This window comes from Rana temporaria, chromosome 10 (genome assembly GCF_905171775.1).
Source record: "Rana temporaria chromosome 10, aRanTem1.1, whole genome shotgun sequence".
Classification (NCBI taxonomy): domain Eukaryota; kingdom Metazoa; phylum Chordata; class Amphibia; order Anura; family Ranidae; genus Rana; species Rana temporaria.
In genome coordinates this window covers 38,861,837-38,879,899 of record NC_053498.1, presented here as the reverse complement: position 1 = coordinate 38,879,899, position 18,063 = coordinate 38,861,837, and the positions used below count along the sequence as shown (strand labels likewise).

At 46.5% G+C, this 18,063-nt stretch overlaps 1 protein-coding gene across 2 annotated transcripts in view; it reads left to right on the top strand.

Annotated features, from left to right (window-relative positions):
• POLD1 (DNA polymerase delta 1, catalytic subunit) overlaps positions 1-18,063 on the top strand; it is a 320,901-nt gene that overhangs the window by 18,583 nt on the left and 284,255 nt on the right. For both annotated transcript variants that reach the window (XM_040327564.1, XM_040327565.1), the window contains exons 4-5: positions 1,129-1,269; positions 11,908-12,033. In XM_040327564.1, coding sequence (XP_040183498.1) covers positions 1,129-1,269; positions 11,908-12,033 — 267 coding nt within the window. The remainder of the gene's footprint in view (positions 1-1,128; positions 1,270-11,907; positions 12,034-18,063) is intronic.

Here is an 18,063-nt window from a genome sequence, read left to right as displayed (position 1 = left end):
TGTAGATGGAATCCCTTAGTAAGAACTAAAAGTGGCAATATACAGGAAGAGGTATTTTTTTTTTTTTTTTTTTTTTTTTTTTTGTAGTGTTGCCATATGTGTGTTTAGAGCCAAATTTAGGACAACTGGCACAATCCTGCATTAGGAAACCAAACCTTGCAATCCAGCTTTAATACTAGGTTCAATACAGAGGTGCCTTGTAGTGGCATACAGCTTCCATATAGTACAATGTATGACACATTTACCTCTGTCTCAATTTCACATTAGAAATGGCAGTTCTCAAAATTTACACTCGCCTGCTCGCATTTTGCGAGTGCATTTTGAGGGCTGGTGAGTGTGGGCTGCCTGGGAGCAGGGGGGGGTGAGCAAGGAGTGATTATAGGGGAAGAGAGGAGAGTCGCAGCCGCCGCCTGGTTGTTCAGAGCTTGGGGAACATAACCGCTTTCAATTCAATATCTGTGTTCCCCGCCGCGCGCCGTCATATACAGCCCCTCCCCCTTATCCGGGCACTTTGTTAGATCACCCATCCCAGGATTGGACAGTTGATCTGTCTATCAAAGTTTCACGGACAAGGGGGAAGGGGCTGTATATGACAGCTTGCAGCGGGGAACACCGCTATTGTATTGAAAGCTGTTATGTTCCCCGTGCTTTGAACAACCAGGCTGCTCTCTTACCCAGCACAGGTAGGCTGCACTGGGGACACATGGCGCAACGTGGCTGCGTTTTATGAGGGCGTTTCTAGGGTCGGGATTAGGTGCCGGACATGGTAGGGGTTGGGTGGGGGAACTGGTGGCGTGTAACCCTTGAGGCCTGGCTAGTAGCTCAGGACTTGAAATTTTGAGCCCTGGAAATAGAGTAGGTCCTGTTTCCCGACTGGTAGGGTTAGTTTTGGGAAAATGGTACTTTTTCTTAAGCCAAGTGAGAGCGATTTTTTTTTTTTTTTTTTTTTTTTATTCCTGGTTAGCATTTTTATTTACATTTTTTGATCAGTTTAAATTCTATTCTGGCAAAATCTGTTGTAGTCATTACTCTCGATTCAACGATTTGTGTTGGCTTTTGATATATACAGTAAAACTGCAGCTAATTGTGAGCATTTCTTCCTCAATGTAATATCAATATGTCTTCCAGGAACACCTGTGCCTGGAATGTTGGGAGCCACGCAGGGACCAGTCCCTATAATTCGGGTGTTTGGGATCACAGCAGATGGCAACAGTGTATTCTGCCACATCCATGGTTTTGCTCCTTACTTCTATGTACCCTGCACGACTGGTAAGTGCTTTGAATTCTAGCTGTCTTATGACATAATTTATTCTGTTGAATAGTCTGCCAAAACACCTCATTATAGAGACAAACATGTAGGCTGCAAACCTCATTATGAAAATGCTAGATACGTGGCTGTCAGCTTCAGTGCATTGAGGCTGGGTTTACACTACTGGGAATTGGATGTGGTATTCTCTGCATCCAATTTGCATGTCAGGAGATGGTGACTGGCTCTCTAATTCAGCCAGTGCACACATCTTCGGAGCTGTTCCGGTACAAATTGCATAGGAGTCCTGTGCATCTTCTGGTCCGAATGCAGCCAAAAATTGTCTAATGGTTTTATTGAGTTCACAAAAAGGTAAAACGTATATTTGTTCATTATCAGCCAAAAATCCAGACTGAAATTGGACCTGAATCTGTGAACAGGAACGCACCGGATTCCTGCTGTGAGTCGCTCCATGCACCAGTGTGAACTAAGCCTGAGTCGCTGATCTACAATGAGCATGCGTCAAGTCAATGCAAAGTTAGAATTCCAGATCTGCCTACTTTTTATTTGGACATTGATGTAACAAGTATTAAACTATTGAATCTGCAATGAGGCCAGGCATTTAGGATTTTTAAAAAGAGAGATTGGCAGTTGCAGCCTGCATGTTCTGTTAATGAGATATTAAACCCAAAACTATTTATATATTTTTTTTAAATATTGCAGCTCACCAATCATTAGATGTGGTGGCTGCATCAGTTTTCTTTTGACTTTTTCTCCCCTGTTATTACCTGGTGACCTGGCTGGTAGCACACCCCCGGTATTAGTGAGGCACAACTCTGAAGGAATGATAAGAGGAAGCACAGCAGACAGCAACATTGTTAGTCTGGGGAATGTTGAATGTATTCGCAGATTTAGGCCCCTTTCACACAGATGGCTGTTCTGCCGCAGTTAAAAGCAGTTTATTTTCTGCTGAGATTCAAGACTCCAGGCACAGCGATCAGCTGCATTTATACAGTGCTTTTAGCTGCAGTTGCTTTTAGCCGTGGCACGATATTTAACGGGGATCCGACTTGGAGCACTGTGTATGGTATGAATCTTGAGGAGGAACTCCACGCCAAATTTCAAATAAACCGGCGTGGGGGGCCCCCCCAAAATCCATACCAGACCCTTATCCGACCACGTAGCCCGGTCGGCCAGAAAAGGGGGTGGCGACGAATGAGTGCCCCCCCCCTCAACTGTACCAGGCCGCATGCCCTCAACATGGTGGGGGGGGCGGTCGTAGGTGCTTTGGGGCCTAGGAACGCCCTGCGGCCCCCCACCTCAAAGTACCCTGTCCCCATGTTGATAAAGACAGGGCCTCTTCCCGACAACCCTGGCCGTTAGTTGTCGGGGTCTGCAGGCGGGGAGCTTATCGAAATCCGGGAGCCCCCTTTAATAAGGGGGCCCCCAGATCCCGGCCCCCCACTCTAGGTGAATGAGTGGGGGGTACATCGTACCCATTCACCTGGAGGGAAAAAAAATTGCCTACTTCCCTCTTTTTCGATTTTGACACGCTGCTTCCTCCCGCTGTAATGCCGGGTGCGCGGCGCGCACCGATTTATATAGGCCTCTTATGACGTCAGTCCCATCATGCTCCGGGTGGTGATGACATAAGGGGGTGGGGTCGCGGGTGATATCCACCCCCTTATGTTGTCACCACCCAGAGCATCCCCCCCCCCCTTATGTTGTCACCGCCCGGTACAGTTAAGGAGGGGGGGGAGGGGGCGCTCTATCCGTCCGTGTAATAGGGACCTTAGAACCACCAAATATAATCAAAACTCCAGCTCACAGGTTATAAGCAGTTACAGCAAACGTTTTTTTTTTTTTTTTTTTGGGGATAAAGGTTTTACATGAATACATGCTTATTTTTATTACCCCTGCAGATGTAAGTGTTTTGTCTCATCCATGTAAACGGATCCATTCTGCGAGAGTTTGCTGTGAAAAACAGAATTGTGCTAAATTACCAGATAAAAATAGAAGAAAGCAAGCCTAAAAAAATAAAAATAAAATCTGAACATCACATCTATAAAGTTGTAAGCTAAAATAAAATATAATGTTTGCTTTTGGGTTTAATACTGCTTTAATACACATTTTCGGTAAAGAGGAACTTCACTAAGTTTTATTTATTTTTTACTTTTTTCTACTGTAGCTGATTGTTTTAAAAATCAGGTACTTACTAGTCCATAGATTGCAGCTCAGTCTTTTTGCAGCCAATTCTTTGCACTGCTGCGGGTCCCCGGCACCACCATCTTGGTTTTTGGGAGCCAGCTGTGACTTTCTGGTCTTGCAGCCTGCTGGGATGTGTGACGTGTCCCTGGAGAATGCAGGGGGAAGGGGGGGGGGGTAAAGGGGCAGGATGAATGATTTTATCCTTGCCTACAAAGAAATGTACTTGCCCCTTCCCCCAAAAAAACTTGCAGCTCAATTACTGGGCTAGGAATTGGATCAGCTGTACTTTTTGACTTAAGTTCCAATTTTAAGGAAGGACAATCTAAAGGTTTACCATAGTTTTAATAAACTAGAGGGCAAAGTTCTCCCCCTCACTCAATCTGTCCCATATATATATTGATCCCCCGATAATCTGGTGATGACCTCCCCCACCAACCACATGTGCTTTCTTCTTTTCTTAAGTCGGCCATTGATGGATCTTAATTTGGTCAGTTCAACAGGGACCCGCTAAATGTCGATCCAGGGAAAAGGGAGTAGCCGCTCCAGATGGGAACCCAGATGAATATCCTCCGCTGCAGATAACTCGGGTGCAGGCAATGCACTTGGCAAAGCGGGAACAAAAATTTGTCTCTGGACAGCTGCACTCTGAACAAATTGTAGCCTTTATTAAAAGGACAGCACTACAAGTCACAGCAAAATAAAATAAAACCCGATCGCTGACGCGTTTCGCACTGAAACTAGTTTTTAGTCATAGCTAGCTAGATGTCGATCCAACCATAGCAGTTCCCATTTGTGAGAAGTCGATCTAATGACTGACTTCTTATGAATTGGTTTGTTGGAAAATGTTTGTTTGATCAACACTACAGCCAACCGGTTGCAGTGCTGACCATTCTGACGGCAGAGTAGTCCCCACTGTTATAATATACTAGCACAGTGGGGAGTATTCCTCCATGCACATCGCTCGTGTGGATGGGGGAATCCATTCAGATTTTTTCCATCAGCCTGGTTGCTGATCAAAAAAAACTGACCCATGTATGGCCAGCTTTAGATCCTAAAATACAGAAGCTGTCTAGTTGCAGCCTTACAAGTGCAGGTGGTGTTTAGAAAGAACCTATTATACGCTAAATTTACTCCTACAACATGTGTTTACTTGCGACATGAGAACAGGTAACGTGTAAAGTCCAGTAGCTGATGTACATATGAGGATGTCTATCATGTCCATTTGAGAATAAAAGTTTTGTGCCTCGGGAAACAAGTCTACTTTCCATGTACTGTATATAGTGCCTAGAATCATTTTAGTAATCTTTGTTTTGAAATGACTACAAGAATTTTTTTTTTTTACGGTAGATGCAAACTGGTATATCTGTACGTGTATTTTTATTTCTCGTGCAATAACCACTTTCAGCTACCACTTTACTTGGTATATTATAGTGAAATTCCAGCCAAAACATTTATTTCTCCTATCGTCCATGAACGGACACAGCCTTCTTAAGTCTTGACAAGTGGGTTATGTTCCTTTTCACAGGAGAGGACTAGGCAGAAACATGTTAGATATTTAATTACATGTTACTTTAAGGCCCCTTTCAGACTGGGGTGGGAGCTGCGGTGGCGGTATAACGCCGCTAAAAAATAGCGGCGCTATACCGCCGGAATTGCCGCGGGTATCAGCCGCTAGCGGTGCGGTATTAACCCCCGCTAGCGGCCGATAAAGAGTTAATACCGCCCCCAATGCGCCTCTATAGAGGCGCATTGCGGGCGGTATTGCCGCGGTTTCCCATTGTTTTCAATGGGAAGGAGCGGTGAAGGAGCGGTATACATGCCGCTCCTCTCACCGCTCCAAAGATGCTGCTGACAGGAGATTTTTTTGTCTCCCGCCAGCGCATCGCCTCAGTGTGAAAGCCCTCGGGCTTTCACATTGAGTCTGCAGTGAAGGAGTTTTTCAGGCGCGATAGCAGCGCTATTTTTAGCGCTGTACCGCCTGAAAAACTCCTCAATGTGAAAGGGGCCTATCAGAGTTGAACAGCCCTGCCCAGGGGGCGGTCCCTCCGGACATATAACCCTCCTCCCTGCAGCATGCAGCCTCAGTTTTTTTTCTGCCTAGCAAAGGAGGACGTATGGCTCCCTTTGGGCCCAGCACCCTGAGGATTTTTTTTTTTTCTTGAATCTTCTATCAAATGTCGGCTGAGATATATAGATCCTTGTAGTCTCCTCAGTCCGGCCAGCGACCGTGAGCACACCTTTGCAAAGAGGCTGGGTCTGACACGACATACCCCATGACTCCTGGGGTGGCCGGTGAGCTTTTGCTCCAAGGTCCTCATATGACTGAGCTGTGGTATTGTCTCACTCACAGTGGACCGGGCCGACAGCTACCTCCATCACGGTTGTATGCCTGTCAGGAATGCCTCGGTGGGTCCTCGCATGGACAGGTAAGCACAGTCCCTCCCGATTCGGCGGGTCGGTATGGCTGAACATTCCTGGGGTTTGGGGGTCCTCCTATCCTCCCTTCCCTGCTCTGTCTTGTTTCCCTCTACTGCAATACTATTGCTGCTGCTCTTCACCAGGGGACTGTGGTGTGTCTTGCCTGCACTTTTTTTCTGGGGGTTAAAATGCTTTTTGCAACTGCAAAGCCCTAATAGGCTTTCTCTTCCTTGTTGCGGCGATTCGCCGCCATTTTCCTGTTTTTTGTTTGCATTGCAATTTCCCACTGGCGGACATTTTGTTGTGGCCGCGCTATGGCGTAGCTAGCTATTGCAGTCGGCCATTTTACTGTGGCCATGCCCTGCTCTATCTGAGGCATCCGGCAGCCATAATGGATGTAATTTTGGCCTCTAGTGCTGGTTCCTACGGCACACAGCATAGGTCTCCTCACAATTGCCTCACAGCTTTACCTCCTGGTTTTCTTCCCAACGCTGTGTCTGAGGGCGGGCAGCGGTGCTGTACAGTCTCCTCCTGTGGTTGGTGTGTCCCCTGGGTAACCCCCCGTTCAGTGCAGCAGGAGGGTGTTTTTTTTTTTTATTCATGTCTGAATAGGTCCCTGAGTGCTGTCTGTAATTTAGTCCAGTATCTGGTTCTTTTTCCCTAAACGTGCCAGAGGTGACAGCTGGTGCTCCTGCACCTGTGGTTCCCATGGACACTTTGTCAGAAGTCCTGGAAACATTTGTTGCCAGGGTGGAAGCGGCGTGCGGGCGGAAGGGGGGTAAAAAGCACCCCGTCCCCCTGCCATCCCCTGGGGAATGCTCTGACTCAGACCAGGACCTGGCTGCGGCTCTGGTCCCTGGTTCTGTGTTGTCTGAAGATATGGACCAGGACCTTCCTTGTGAGGAAGACTCCTAACTTGGGTCAGCACAAGACAGGGCACTTCTCAGTGCGCTTATCAATGCTGTAAGGGACTCCCTTAAACTGGATAGTGCTACTGAGGCTTCCGCTGAGGGCTCAGTCTTTTTTTGATCACACAAATCAGTCTGCTCTGTGAAGGTTTTTCCTTATGTGCCCTTCTTTGACAAATTCATTGATGCGGAATGGGAAAAGACACAATAGGCTTTTGTGGTTCCTCACCGCCTGGCTGTTCGGTACCCCTTTGAGGAGAGCCTCTTGAAAAAGTTAAATAAAGTGACCACTCTCCCTAATTGACTTTAAGGACCAGACAGATAGGAGGTCCGAAGCACTGACCCGCTTCATGTTTACCATGCTGGGGTCTGCCTTGCGGCCTATTGTGGCCACAACTCTGGTGTCTCAGACTGAATGGGCAAAGATTTTGCACCAGGCTGTGGATGAGCACCAACTCCCTTCCGAAGTTATTAGGCTGGCGGACCAGCTGGTCCAGGGCCTTGTATATGTCTGTGATGCTTCTCTGGATGCAGCCCCCTTAATATCCAGAGCTTTGGTTTCGGCGATGGTTTTGTGCTGCCTCATTTGGCTGAAATGCTGGTCTGCTGACCAAGCTTCCAAAAAAGCCCTGGCAGATTTACCCTTCAAGGGTGGGAGGCTTTTTGGTTCCTCGCTGGATGACGTTATCAAGGATGTCACTGGGGGCAAGAGCACTCTTCTCCCTCAGTCCACCAAGGGGAAGGAGCCCTGCCGTAAGCCGGGTCTTTTTCCCACGCAGAAGCGTTATTTTCGTCAGTCAGGGCCTGCAGGTAAACCCTCCCAGGCCGACAAGGACTCTACTGGGGGGACAGAAACCTCCCCTGGGGTGCGTAAGCCGAACAAGATGGCGTCCAAACCCGCCACTGCATGAAGTCTTGCCCCCGCCCGACTTATGGGTGGGTGGCTTCGCAGGTTCACAGCTCGGTGGACCTCCCTGCTCTCCGACCAGTGGGTCTGCGAGGTGGTCTCTTCGGGGTACAAGATGGAGTTTCTTTTCTACCCACCGACAGATTCTTTCCCTCAAGTCTCCCTCTTCTTCTTCCGGCTCGTCGGTCTGCCCTGTTAGGTTGCGGGGTGATTTTACCCATCCCGCAGGACGAGAGATTTCAGGGATTTTATTTGAATCTGTTTGTGGTCCCAAAGGACGGGGTCCGTCCGATCCTGGACCTCAAAGCCCTAAATGCCTTTGTGAGGGTATAGAAGTTCCGCACGGAATCCATTCGTTCGGTGGTAGCTGCGCTCCATCCGGGGGACTTTCTGGCATCCTTGGACATCAAGGACGCATAATTGCATGTCCCAATTTGCGCAAGTCACCAGAGGTTTCTGAGCTTCGCGATCGGAGAGGACCACTATCAGTTTGTGGCCCTTCGTTTTGGACTAGCGTTGGCACCAAGAGTTTTCACCAAGGTGCTCGCACCGATCCTAGCTTTGCTGAGACAGCGAGGCATTGCCATCGTGGGCTACTTAGACTATCTTCTTCTGAGAGCAGTTTCTGGCTCAGAATTGGAGGAGGATGTGTCTATAGCCAGCCGGACCCTCCAAGAATTCCGGTGGGTGTTAAACATTCAGAAGTCCTGGTACCGACTCAGCGTTTGGAGAACCTAGGGTTTATTTTGGACTCCTCGGAAGTGAGGGTCTTTCTACCCCTGGAGAAATTGCAGACTCTTCAGTCTGCAGTGAAGGTGTTGGCACCCTGCAAGTGGTTGTCTTTGTTTTTTGAATGCGAGTCCTGGGCTTGATGGTAGCCTCCTTCGAGGCAGTACCGTATGCCCAATTCCACACTTGAGTGTTGCAGAAGGAGATCCTGGCCAAATGGAACAAATCTCCCTTGTCTCTGGATTGGCAGATTCAGGTCAGCCACCTTGTCAGGGTCTCTCTGAATTGGTGGCTGAGATCCCCGGCTGTTCGTTCTGGGAAGTAGTTTCTTTCCTTCCAGTGGACGGTGATTACGATGGACGCCAGCCTCACAGGTTTTGGGGGGGCGTCTGGGGGTCCAGTCGGCCCAGGGTCGCTGGACTCTGGAGGAATCCCGTCTGCCGATCAATGTCCTGGAACTTCGCGCGATCAGACGACTATGCCTCTCCTCGGGGTCGAGAAGGTTGCAAGGTCGTCCAATCGGGATTCAGTCGGACAACGCCACGGCGGTTGCATATGTCAACCATCAGGGGGGGAACGCGGAGCTCGGCGTCAGCGTCCGGGGTCGCTCACATCCTAAGATGGGCTCTGTCGGCCGTCTACATTCCGAGCGTGGAAAAATGGCAGGCAGACTACCAGAGTCGCCAGATGCTGGATCAGGGAGAATGGTCGCTGCATCCGGAGATGTTTCAACTCCTTTGCAGGAGGTGAGGCACATCAGATGTGGACCTCCTGGCCTCTCGTCTCAACTGCAAGGTGTCGAGGTTCGTGGCCAGGTCCAGAGATCCTTAGGCAGACGCGTCCGACGTGTTGGTGGCCCTGTGGGGTCAGTATCGGCTAATGCTTCCTCGGCTGCTCTGCAGAGTGGAGGCTGAGGGGATCCCGATGATTGAGCGCTTCAGATTGGCCTTGGCGCCCCTGGGACGCCGATCTTGTGCGCCTGGTGGCGGATGTAACCTGGCAGCTGCCAATGCGGGAGGACCTTCTGTCTCAAGGTCCCATACTTCATCTTTCTTTACAGCCGCTGGTTTTAACGGCATGGCTATTGAAAGCCAGGTTTTAAGGGATCGGGGGCTTTCCGACTCGATCATCTCAACCATGCTTAGGGCACAGAAGTCTTCTTCCAGGAAGATCTACCATCGCACCTGGAAGGCCTACATCTCTGTGCGAAGAGATGGTGGCGTCCACGGACGTTTTCGGTTTCCAGGGTCCTGCTGTTTTTGCAGCGTGGAGTGGATCAGAAACTTGCCTTAACCACTTAACCCCCGGACCTTTATGCAGCTAAAGGCCCGGGCCAGGTTTTGCGATTCGACACTGCGTCGCTTTAACAGACAATTGCGTGGTCGTGCGACGTGGCTCCCAAACAAAATTGACGTCCTTTTTTCCCCACAAATAGAGCTTTCTTTTGGTGGTATTTGATCACCTCTGCGGTTTTTATTTTTTGCGCTATAAACAAAAATAGAGCGACAATTTTGAAAAAAATTCAATATTTTTAACTTTTTGCTATAATAAATATCCCCCAAAAACATATAAACATTTTTTTTTTTTTTCCCCTCAGTTTAGGCCGATACGTATTCTTCTACCTATTTTTGGTATAAAAAAAAATCGCAATAAGCGTTTATCGATTGGTTTGCGCAAAATTTATAGCGTTTACAAAATGGGATAGTTTTATTATTATTATTATTTATTATTCTTATTATTATTCTTATTATTATTATTTTTTTTTTACTACTAATGGCGGCGATCAGCTTTTTTTTTTTTTTTTTTTTTTTTTTTTTTCCGTGACTGCGACATTATGGTGGACACTTCGGACACATTTTTGGGACCATTGTCATTTTCACAGCAAAAAATGCCTTTCAATTGCATTGTTTATTGTGAAAATGACAGTTGCAGTTTGGGAGTTAACCACAGGGGGCGCTGAAGGAGTTAGGGTTCACCTAGTGTGTGTTTACAACTGTAGGGGGTGTGGCTGTAGGTCTGACATCATCGATCGAGTCTCCCTATAAAAGTGATTAAGTCGATCGATGCAGCCGCCACAGTGAATAGCCGCGCCCTCGTCCCCGATCGCTCCCCGTGGGTTTCCGATAGCCGAATGTACCGGGGGGGGGTCCCGATCGGACCCCCGACCCCGGGATGTACATGTACGCCCATATGCCTGTACGTGCCATTCTGTGGAATAAGCACCATTAAGGGCCAGATTTCCGCCTTGGCGGTGTTCTTTCAGAGGCCTTTGGCGGCTCATTCTCTGGTGGGTACCTTTTGTGCAGGGGGTTCGTCATGTGCTTCCCCCTCTTAAACCACCTCTTCCCCCATGGGATTTGAATCTGGTGCTCTCGGTTCCGCAACCTTCCTTTATTCCGAAGGCGGTTTTGTCTTTTCACCTTATCAAGGACATTGTACTTCCATCCTTGTGTCCTCGGCCGGCGCATCCTAAGGAGGTTGCGCTTCATACTTTAGACATGGTACGCGATCTGCGTGGTTACCTGTCAGCTACGGCTTAGTTTCGGAGGTCTGATTCACTTTTTGTGTCGGTGTCTGGTCCACAAAAGGGCCTGGCGGTCTCGTTGGCCACCATTTCTCGGTGGACCAGGCAGACCGTTATACAGGCCTATGCTCTTAAGGGGCGGGCGCCCCCCTTTCTGGTCAGCACACATTTCAACCAGGGCAATTGGTGCTTCCTGGGCTTTCCAGCATCAAGCGTCTGTCTCACAGGTGTGCAAGGCGGCAACATGGTCATCCTCTGATTCGTTAGGCCGCAAGGTTTTGCAGGCAGCTGTTTAAAGTTGCACCTCCTCCGTTGAGGAGCTCTGCTTGTTTGGGGTGAATTTTTTTTTATTTACTGATACTGTTCCCACCCCTCGTTTTTTGACACTGCTTGGGGACGTCCCACTTGTCAAGACTTGAGAAGGCTGTGTCCATCCATGGACGATAAGAGAACTGTACTCGCCGTAAAATCCTTTTCTCTGTCCTCCATGGACGGACACCGCTCCCACCACTCCTGTTTAGGTTTGTACTGCTTGTTACGAACTGAGGCTGCATGCTGCAAGGAGGAGGGTTATATCGGGAGGGACCGCCCCCTGGGTGGGGCTGTTCAACTCTGTTAAAGTTACATGTATTTAAATATCTAACATGTTCCTGCCTAGTCCTCTCCTGTGAAAAGGAACATAACCCACCAGACTTGAGAAGGCTGTGTCCGTCCTTTTTGCATATTGTGGGGTGTGGATTCAAAACTTTTGTCAGCAATTTGTGGTCTGAATACCTGTTGGTAAGGTTTGTGTTAACTGCCTGCCCTGGTGATCACACAGAAATCCCCCCCCTCCCCCAGTGGGAACACTCAACGGGGGAATAACAATTAAAAACGGGACAGGGGTTCTAACCCCTCCTGTAACCATAGCTAGTAAAAGGTACACTTTCACATTATGTTTTTAAATTTATTGTAATGCGTTTTTCAGGTTTTAAGCAGGAACATTTAAGTGACTTCAAAAAGGAGCTGAATGATGCTGTAATCAAGGACATGCGTTCTAATAAAGACAACATATCGCAGGCTGTTCTGGCTGTTGACATCTGTATGAAAGAGAGTGAGTATTTTGTTTCTGTACTTGTACTAATGAAACTTGTGCTTCTTCCCAGTAAAATGTTGCCCTGTTGTACCAATGTCCTTGTTAATGTTACTAAAACAGCCCTATAGTATAATCGCAGAGCTCCTGTACAGAGGATCACGTGGTCTGAGGTTGCATTCACCATAAAAACTCACTGAAACTGTGCAAGAAAACGGATGTAAACTCATGTCTCTGCAAGTGAAATCTCTGTTTTTTCCCTATCAGTTTTCATGCACGGTGTGTGAACTAGCCTTTCAATCCAAATGGCAGTCACGTTTTTTGTGGCTTTACTGGTTAATTTTGAGCACAGATAAAAATAAATAGAAAATTTGTTGTAAACCGCTGGATGTTTTTTTTTCTATTTTGTACTTTGCTAGGTAATGTCATAATGTACTAGTATGCACGTTATGTTAAACTTGGCTTAAAAGCAAAAGCCTTCCAGCGCCGAGATGTCAGAGCTGCAGGCGCTCCCATCTTCACCTGTCTTGCTTCCGGGTTCACTCCCGGACGTGCACGCAAGAGCTGCCATTTAGGGCACAGTAAGTATTGGGATTTTATAGGTTTTATATAAACTGTCCTTGGTAAAGGAGAAAAACCCTAAAAGAAAAAAATTCTAGTTATAGTTTTTTGCTCAATTTTCAAAACCTCACGCTTATTTTATAAAATTATTATAGAAGAGTTTTTTTAAGCCATTTCCACCAAAACACCTATTAACTCTGAAAAGTATCTTCTAATGCTCTCGGCCTTCAAATCTCCAGATTACTATGTTTTTGCTGCTATGATCCAGCTTCCTATTAGAGGGTGGCCACATTTGTTCTCTATGGTCCTGCGGTATGTGTGTAGTCATGTGGCTACCCTGTCTTGCTCACTCCTGTGATGGACTTTGATATTTGTAGTGTCCTTGGAGAAGCGCATTATAATTTTTCATCAAAGCGAACAGAAGTAAGAAGGAAAAGGAGAGATTCTTCCACTCTACAAGACTCTGGTCCGGCCGCACCTGGAGTATGCTGTCCAGTTCTGGTCACCAGTCCTCAGGAAGGATGTGCTGGTACTGGAGAGAGTCCAGAGAAGTGTAACAAAACTAATAGGGACTGGAGGACCTTAGTTATGAGGAATGGTTACGAGCGCCGGACTTATTCTCTCTGGAGAAGAGGCGTGAGAGGGGATATGATTTCAATGTACAAATGCCATACTGTTGACCTCGCAATAGGGATAAAACTTTTTCTGCGAAAGGGAATTTAATAAGACACGCAGCCATTCACTAAAATTAGAAGAAAAGCGGTTTAACCTTAACCACTTAAGGACCAGCGCACGACTATATTACATCGTTTTTTTAAAGAGGGATAGCTTGATAACGGCGGCAGCTGCTGCCACAACCGAGATATCCATCTCTTTAGGCGCCGGTCCTGTGAACGATAATGGTTGTCTCTGCGGCGTATTCACTGCAAGATCACTGTTATTGGCGGCGGGAGAGGGCCCCCCTCCCGCCACTCTCCCGCACCCTCGGTAGCGGCGGAGGTGATCGGGTCCTCTTCCTAGCTGGGTATGCAGACCAGTGAGGGAAAGATGGCCCCCACCCATCTAGATACCATAGCAGGGCGGAAGCGACTTTAAAACGTCACTTTCGCCCATACGTCTTACCCCAGATCTCATATTTAAGAGCACCTGTCATGCTTTTTTTTCTATTACAAGGGATGTTTACATTAATTTTTTTTTTTTTTTTTTTTTAAACTGTGTAAAAATAAATATAATCAAGTAAGATAAATAAGAAAACAAAATATATATTTTTTAAAGCGCCCCGTCCTGATGAGCTTGTGTGCAGAAGCGAACGCATACGTGAGTAGCGCCCGCATATGAAAACGGTGTTCAAACCACACAAGTGAAGTATCGCCGCGATCATTGGAGAGAGAGCAATAATTCTAGCCCTAGACCTTCTCTGTAACTCCAAAAGATGCAACCTATAGAATTTTTTAAAAGTCGTCTATGGAGATTTTTAAGGGTAAAAGTTTGATGCCATCGCATTAGCGGGCGCAATTTTGAAGCGTGACACATGTTGGGTATCAACTTGCTGTACTCGGCGTAACATTATCTTTCACAATATAAAAAAAAAAAAAATGGGCTAACTTTACTGTTTTTTTTTTATTCAAAAAAGTCCCCCCCCCCCCCCAAAAAGCACTTGTAAGACCGTTGCGCAAATACGGCGTGACAAAGTATTGCAATGACCGCCATTTTATTCTCTAGGGTGTTAGGAAAAAATATATAACTGTGTGTGTGTTTGGGGGTAGTTCCAAGTAATGTTCTAGAAAAAAAAAAACTGTTTTAAACTTGTAAACACCAAATCTTAAAACGAGGCTCGGTCCTTTAGTGGTTAAACTGCGTAGAGGGTTCTTTACTGTAAAAGCGGATGTGGAATTCTCTTCCACAGGCGGTGGTTTCAGCGGGGAGTATCGTTTATGTCAAAAAAATATTAGATAAGCACCTGAACAACCACAACATACAGGGATATACAATGTAATGCTGACTTAAAATCACACACACAGGGTGGATTTGTGCCTTTTTTTTCTCAACCTTGCTTACTATGTAATTATATGGAGGACATTACAAGGAGACAGAAAAACACAGCAAGAAAAAATGTAAAGAAAAATTATATAAAATTTATATTAATGACCATAAACCTCTTGCCGGCCGCAGGTCGGCTCGGCTGCGCAAAATCATGTAATATAACCTGCTTTTGCTTTGTGGACACGCGCGCCCCCCCTGCTCGCCCCTGATGCGAGTGCCCGCCGGGCACCCGCGATCCCTCGTGTCAAAGAGAGAACCTAGAGCTGTGTGTGTAAACACACAGCTCCCGGTTCTTTCAGGGGGAGAAATTACTGATTGTATGTTCATACAATGTGTCTGTCATTTTCCCTAGTCAGTCCCACCCCCCCCTTCAGTTAGAACACACTATAGGGAACATAATTAACCCCTTAATCGCCCCCTAGTGTTAACCCCTTCCCTGCCAGTGACATTTTTACAGTAATCAATGCATTTTTATAGCACTGATCGCTATAAAAATGCCAATGGTCCCAAAAATGTGTCAAGTGTCCGATGTTTCCACCATAAGGTCGCAGTACCGATAAAAATCGCAGATCGCTGCCATTACTAGTAAAAAAAAATTATTAATAAAAATGCCATAAAACTGTCCCCTATTTTGTAGACGCTATAACTTTTGCGCAAACCAATCAAACGCTTTTTTTTTTTTTTTTACGAAAAATATGTAGAAGAATACGTACCGGCCTAAACTGAGGGAAAAAAACATTTTTTTATATATTTTTGGGGGATATTATAGCAAAAATAAAAAAAATTTCATTTTTTTTTTCAAAATTGTCGCTCTGTTTGTTTAACCACTTCCATACCAGGCACTTACGCACCTTCCCGCCCAAGCCAATTTTCAGCTTTCAGCACTGTCGCACTTTGAATGGCAATTGCGCGGTCATGCTACACTGTACCCAAACAAAATTGGCGTCCTTTTTTCCCCACAAATAGAGCTTCCTTTTGGTGGTATTTGATCACCTCTGCGATTGTTTTTTTTTTTTTTTGCACAACAACTAAAAAAAGACTGAAAATTTGGAAAAAAAATGACGTTTTTCTTTTTTTCTGTTAATTTTTTTGTAAATAAGTACGTTTTCTCTTTCAATTACGGGCACTGATATGGCGGCACTGATGGGCACCGATGAGATGGCACTGATGGACATTGATGTAGTAGTACTGACGGGCACAGATGGTGGCACTGATTGGTGGCGCTGGTAGGCGGCACTGATGGGCACACGTAGGCGGCACTGATGGGCACACGTGGGCGGCACTGATGGGCGGCACTGATGGGCTGCACTGATGGGCACTCATGGGCGGCACTGATGGGCACTCATGGGCGGCACTCATGGGCGGCACTTATGGGTGGCATTGATGGCTACTTATGGGTGGCACTGATAGGTGGGCACTGGGCACGGATGGGCACTGTGGGGTGGCACTGATGGACACTGTGGGGTGGCACTGATGGACACTGGGGTGACACTGATGGACACTGGGGTGGCAGCACTGATTTACTCATATTGCCAGTCAGTGCCCATTTGTGGGCACTGATTGGCATATTTTTTTTTTTTTTTTTAATGCTTTTTTCTTTTTTGCAGACTTTTTTTTTTTTTTTTTGCCCTTCCCTGGTGGTCCAGGGTGGGCTTCCCTGGTGGTCCAGTGTGGCGATCCGAGGGGGGGGCTGCGCTGATAAACAATCAGCGCGAACCCCCCCTGTCAGGAGAGCCGCCGATCGGCTCTCCTCTACTCGCGTCTGTCAGATGCGAGTGAGGAAGAGCCATCAACGGCTCTTCCTGTTTACATCGTGATCAGCCGTGGTTGGACACGGCTGATCATGTGGTAAAGAGTCTCCGCCGGAGGCTCTTTACCGAGATCAGAGATGCAGGGTGTCAGACTGACACCCCGCATCACCGATCGCCTCGCTGCGCGCCCCGAAATCCTGCAGGACGTCCATGGACGTCCTGTCAGGATTTCAGAACCACTTTCCGGACGTAAATCGGCTATAGGCCGTGCGGGAAGTGGTTAACCACTTAAGACCCGGACCTTTAGGCAGCTAAAGGACCCGGCCAGGTTTTGCGATTCGGCACTGCGTCGCTTTAACAGACAATTGCGCAGTTGTGCGACATGGCTCCCAAACAAAATTGGCATCCTTTTTTTCCCACAAATGGAGCTTTCTTTTGGTGGTATTTGATCACCTCTGCGGTTTTTATCTTTTGTGCTATATTCAAAAATAGAGCGACAATTTTGAAAAAAAATCTATATTTTTTGCTATAAAAAAATTCCCCCAAAAATATATAAACTATTTTTTTTCCTCAGTTTAGGCCGATACGTATTCTTCTACCTATTTTTGGTAAAAAAAATCACAACAGGCGTTTATTGGTTGGTTTGCGCAAAATGCATAGCGTTTTTTGTTTTTTTTAACTACTAGTGGTGGCGATCAGCGTTTTATTTATTTATTTTTATTGATTTTTTTTTCGTGACTGCGACATTGTTGCGGACACTTCGGACAATTTTGACACATTTTTGGGACCATTGTCATTTTCACAGCAAAAAATGCATTTCAAATGCATTGTTTACTGTGAAAATGACAATTGCGGTTTGAGAGTTAACCACACGGGGGCGCTGAAGGGGTTATGTATGACCTAATATGTGTTTCTAACTGTAGGGGGGTGTGGCTGTAGGTGTGACGTCATCGATTGTGTATCCCTATAAAAGGGAACACACGATCGATGACGCCGCCACAGTAAAGAACGGGGAAGCTGTGTTTACACACAGCTCTCCCCATTCTTCAGCTCCGGGGATTGATCGTGGGACTTCAGCGGCGATCGGCTGAGCACTAGCACAGGATGTACGTGCATGTGCCCAGCCGTGCCATTCTGCCGACATAAATGTGCAGGAGGCGGTCCTTAAGTGGTTAAATAAAAACCGCAGAGGTGATCAAATACCACCAAAAGAAAGCTCTATTTGTGGGTGGGGGGGAAAGGACATCAATTTTGTTTGGGAGCCACGTCGCACGACCACGCAATTGTAAGTTAAAGTGACGCAGTGCCGATTCGCAAAAAGTGGCTCGGTCATTGACCAGCAAAATGGTCCGGGGCTGAAGTGATTAAGTAATGGATTTGCATGGATTATTTTTGCTAAGTAAGGATATTGTTTAGTGTCACTTTAAATGAAAGCCATAAATACTCACAAGTGAATCCAAGATTTGAGGCTCTGAGGAAAAAGTGGGACCTTTGAAATGCATCAGCTATTACGCTATACTCTGTGTTAATCCCAAGGTGCAGGAGAGGTTCTAAGGATTTTGAATTGGTCCCTGGGCAGATGAATTGGCCACATACATATTTTACACTCACACACACACACACACTTTTTTATATATATATATATATATATATATATATATATATATATATATATATATATATATATATATATATA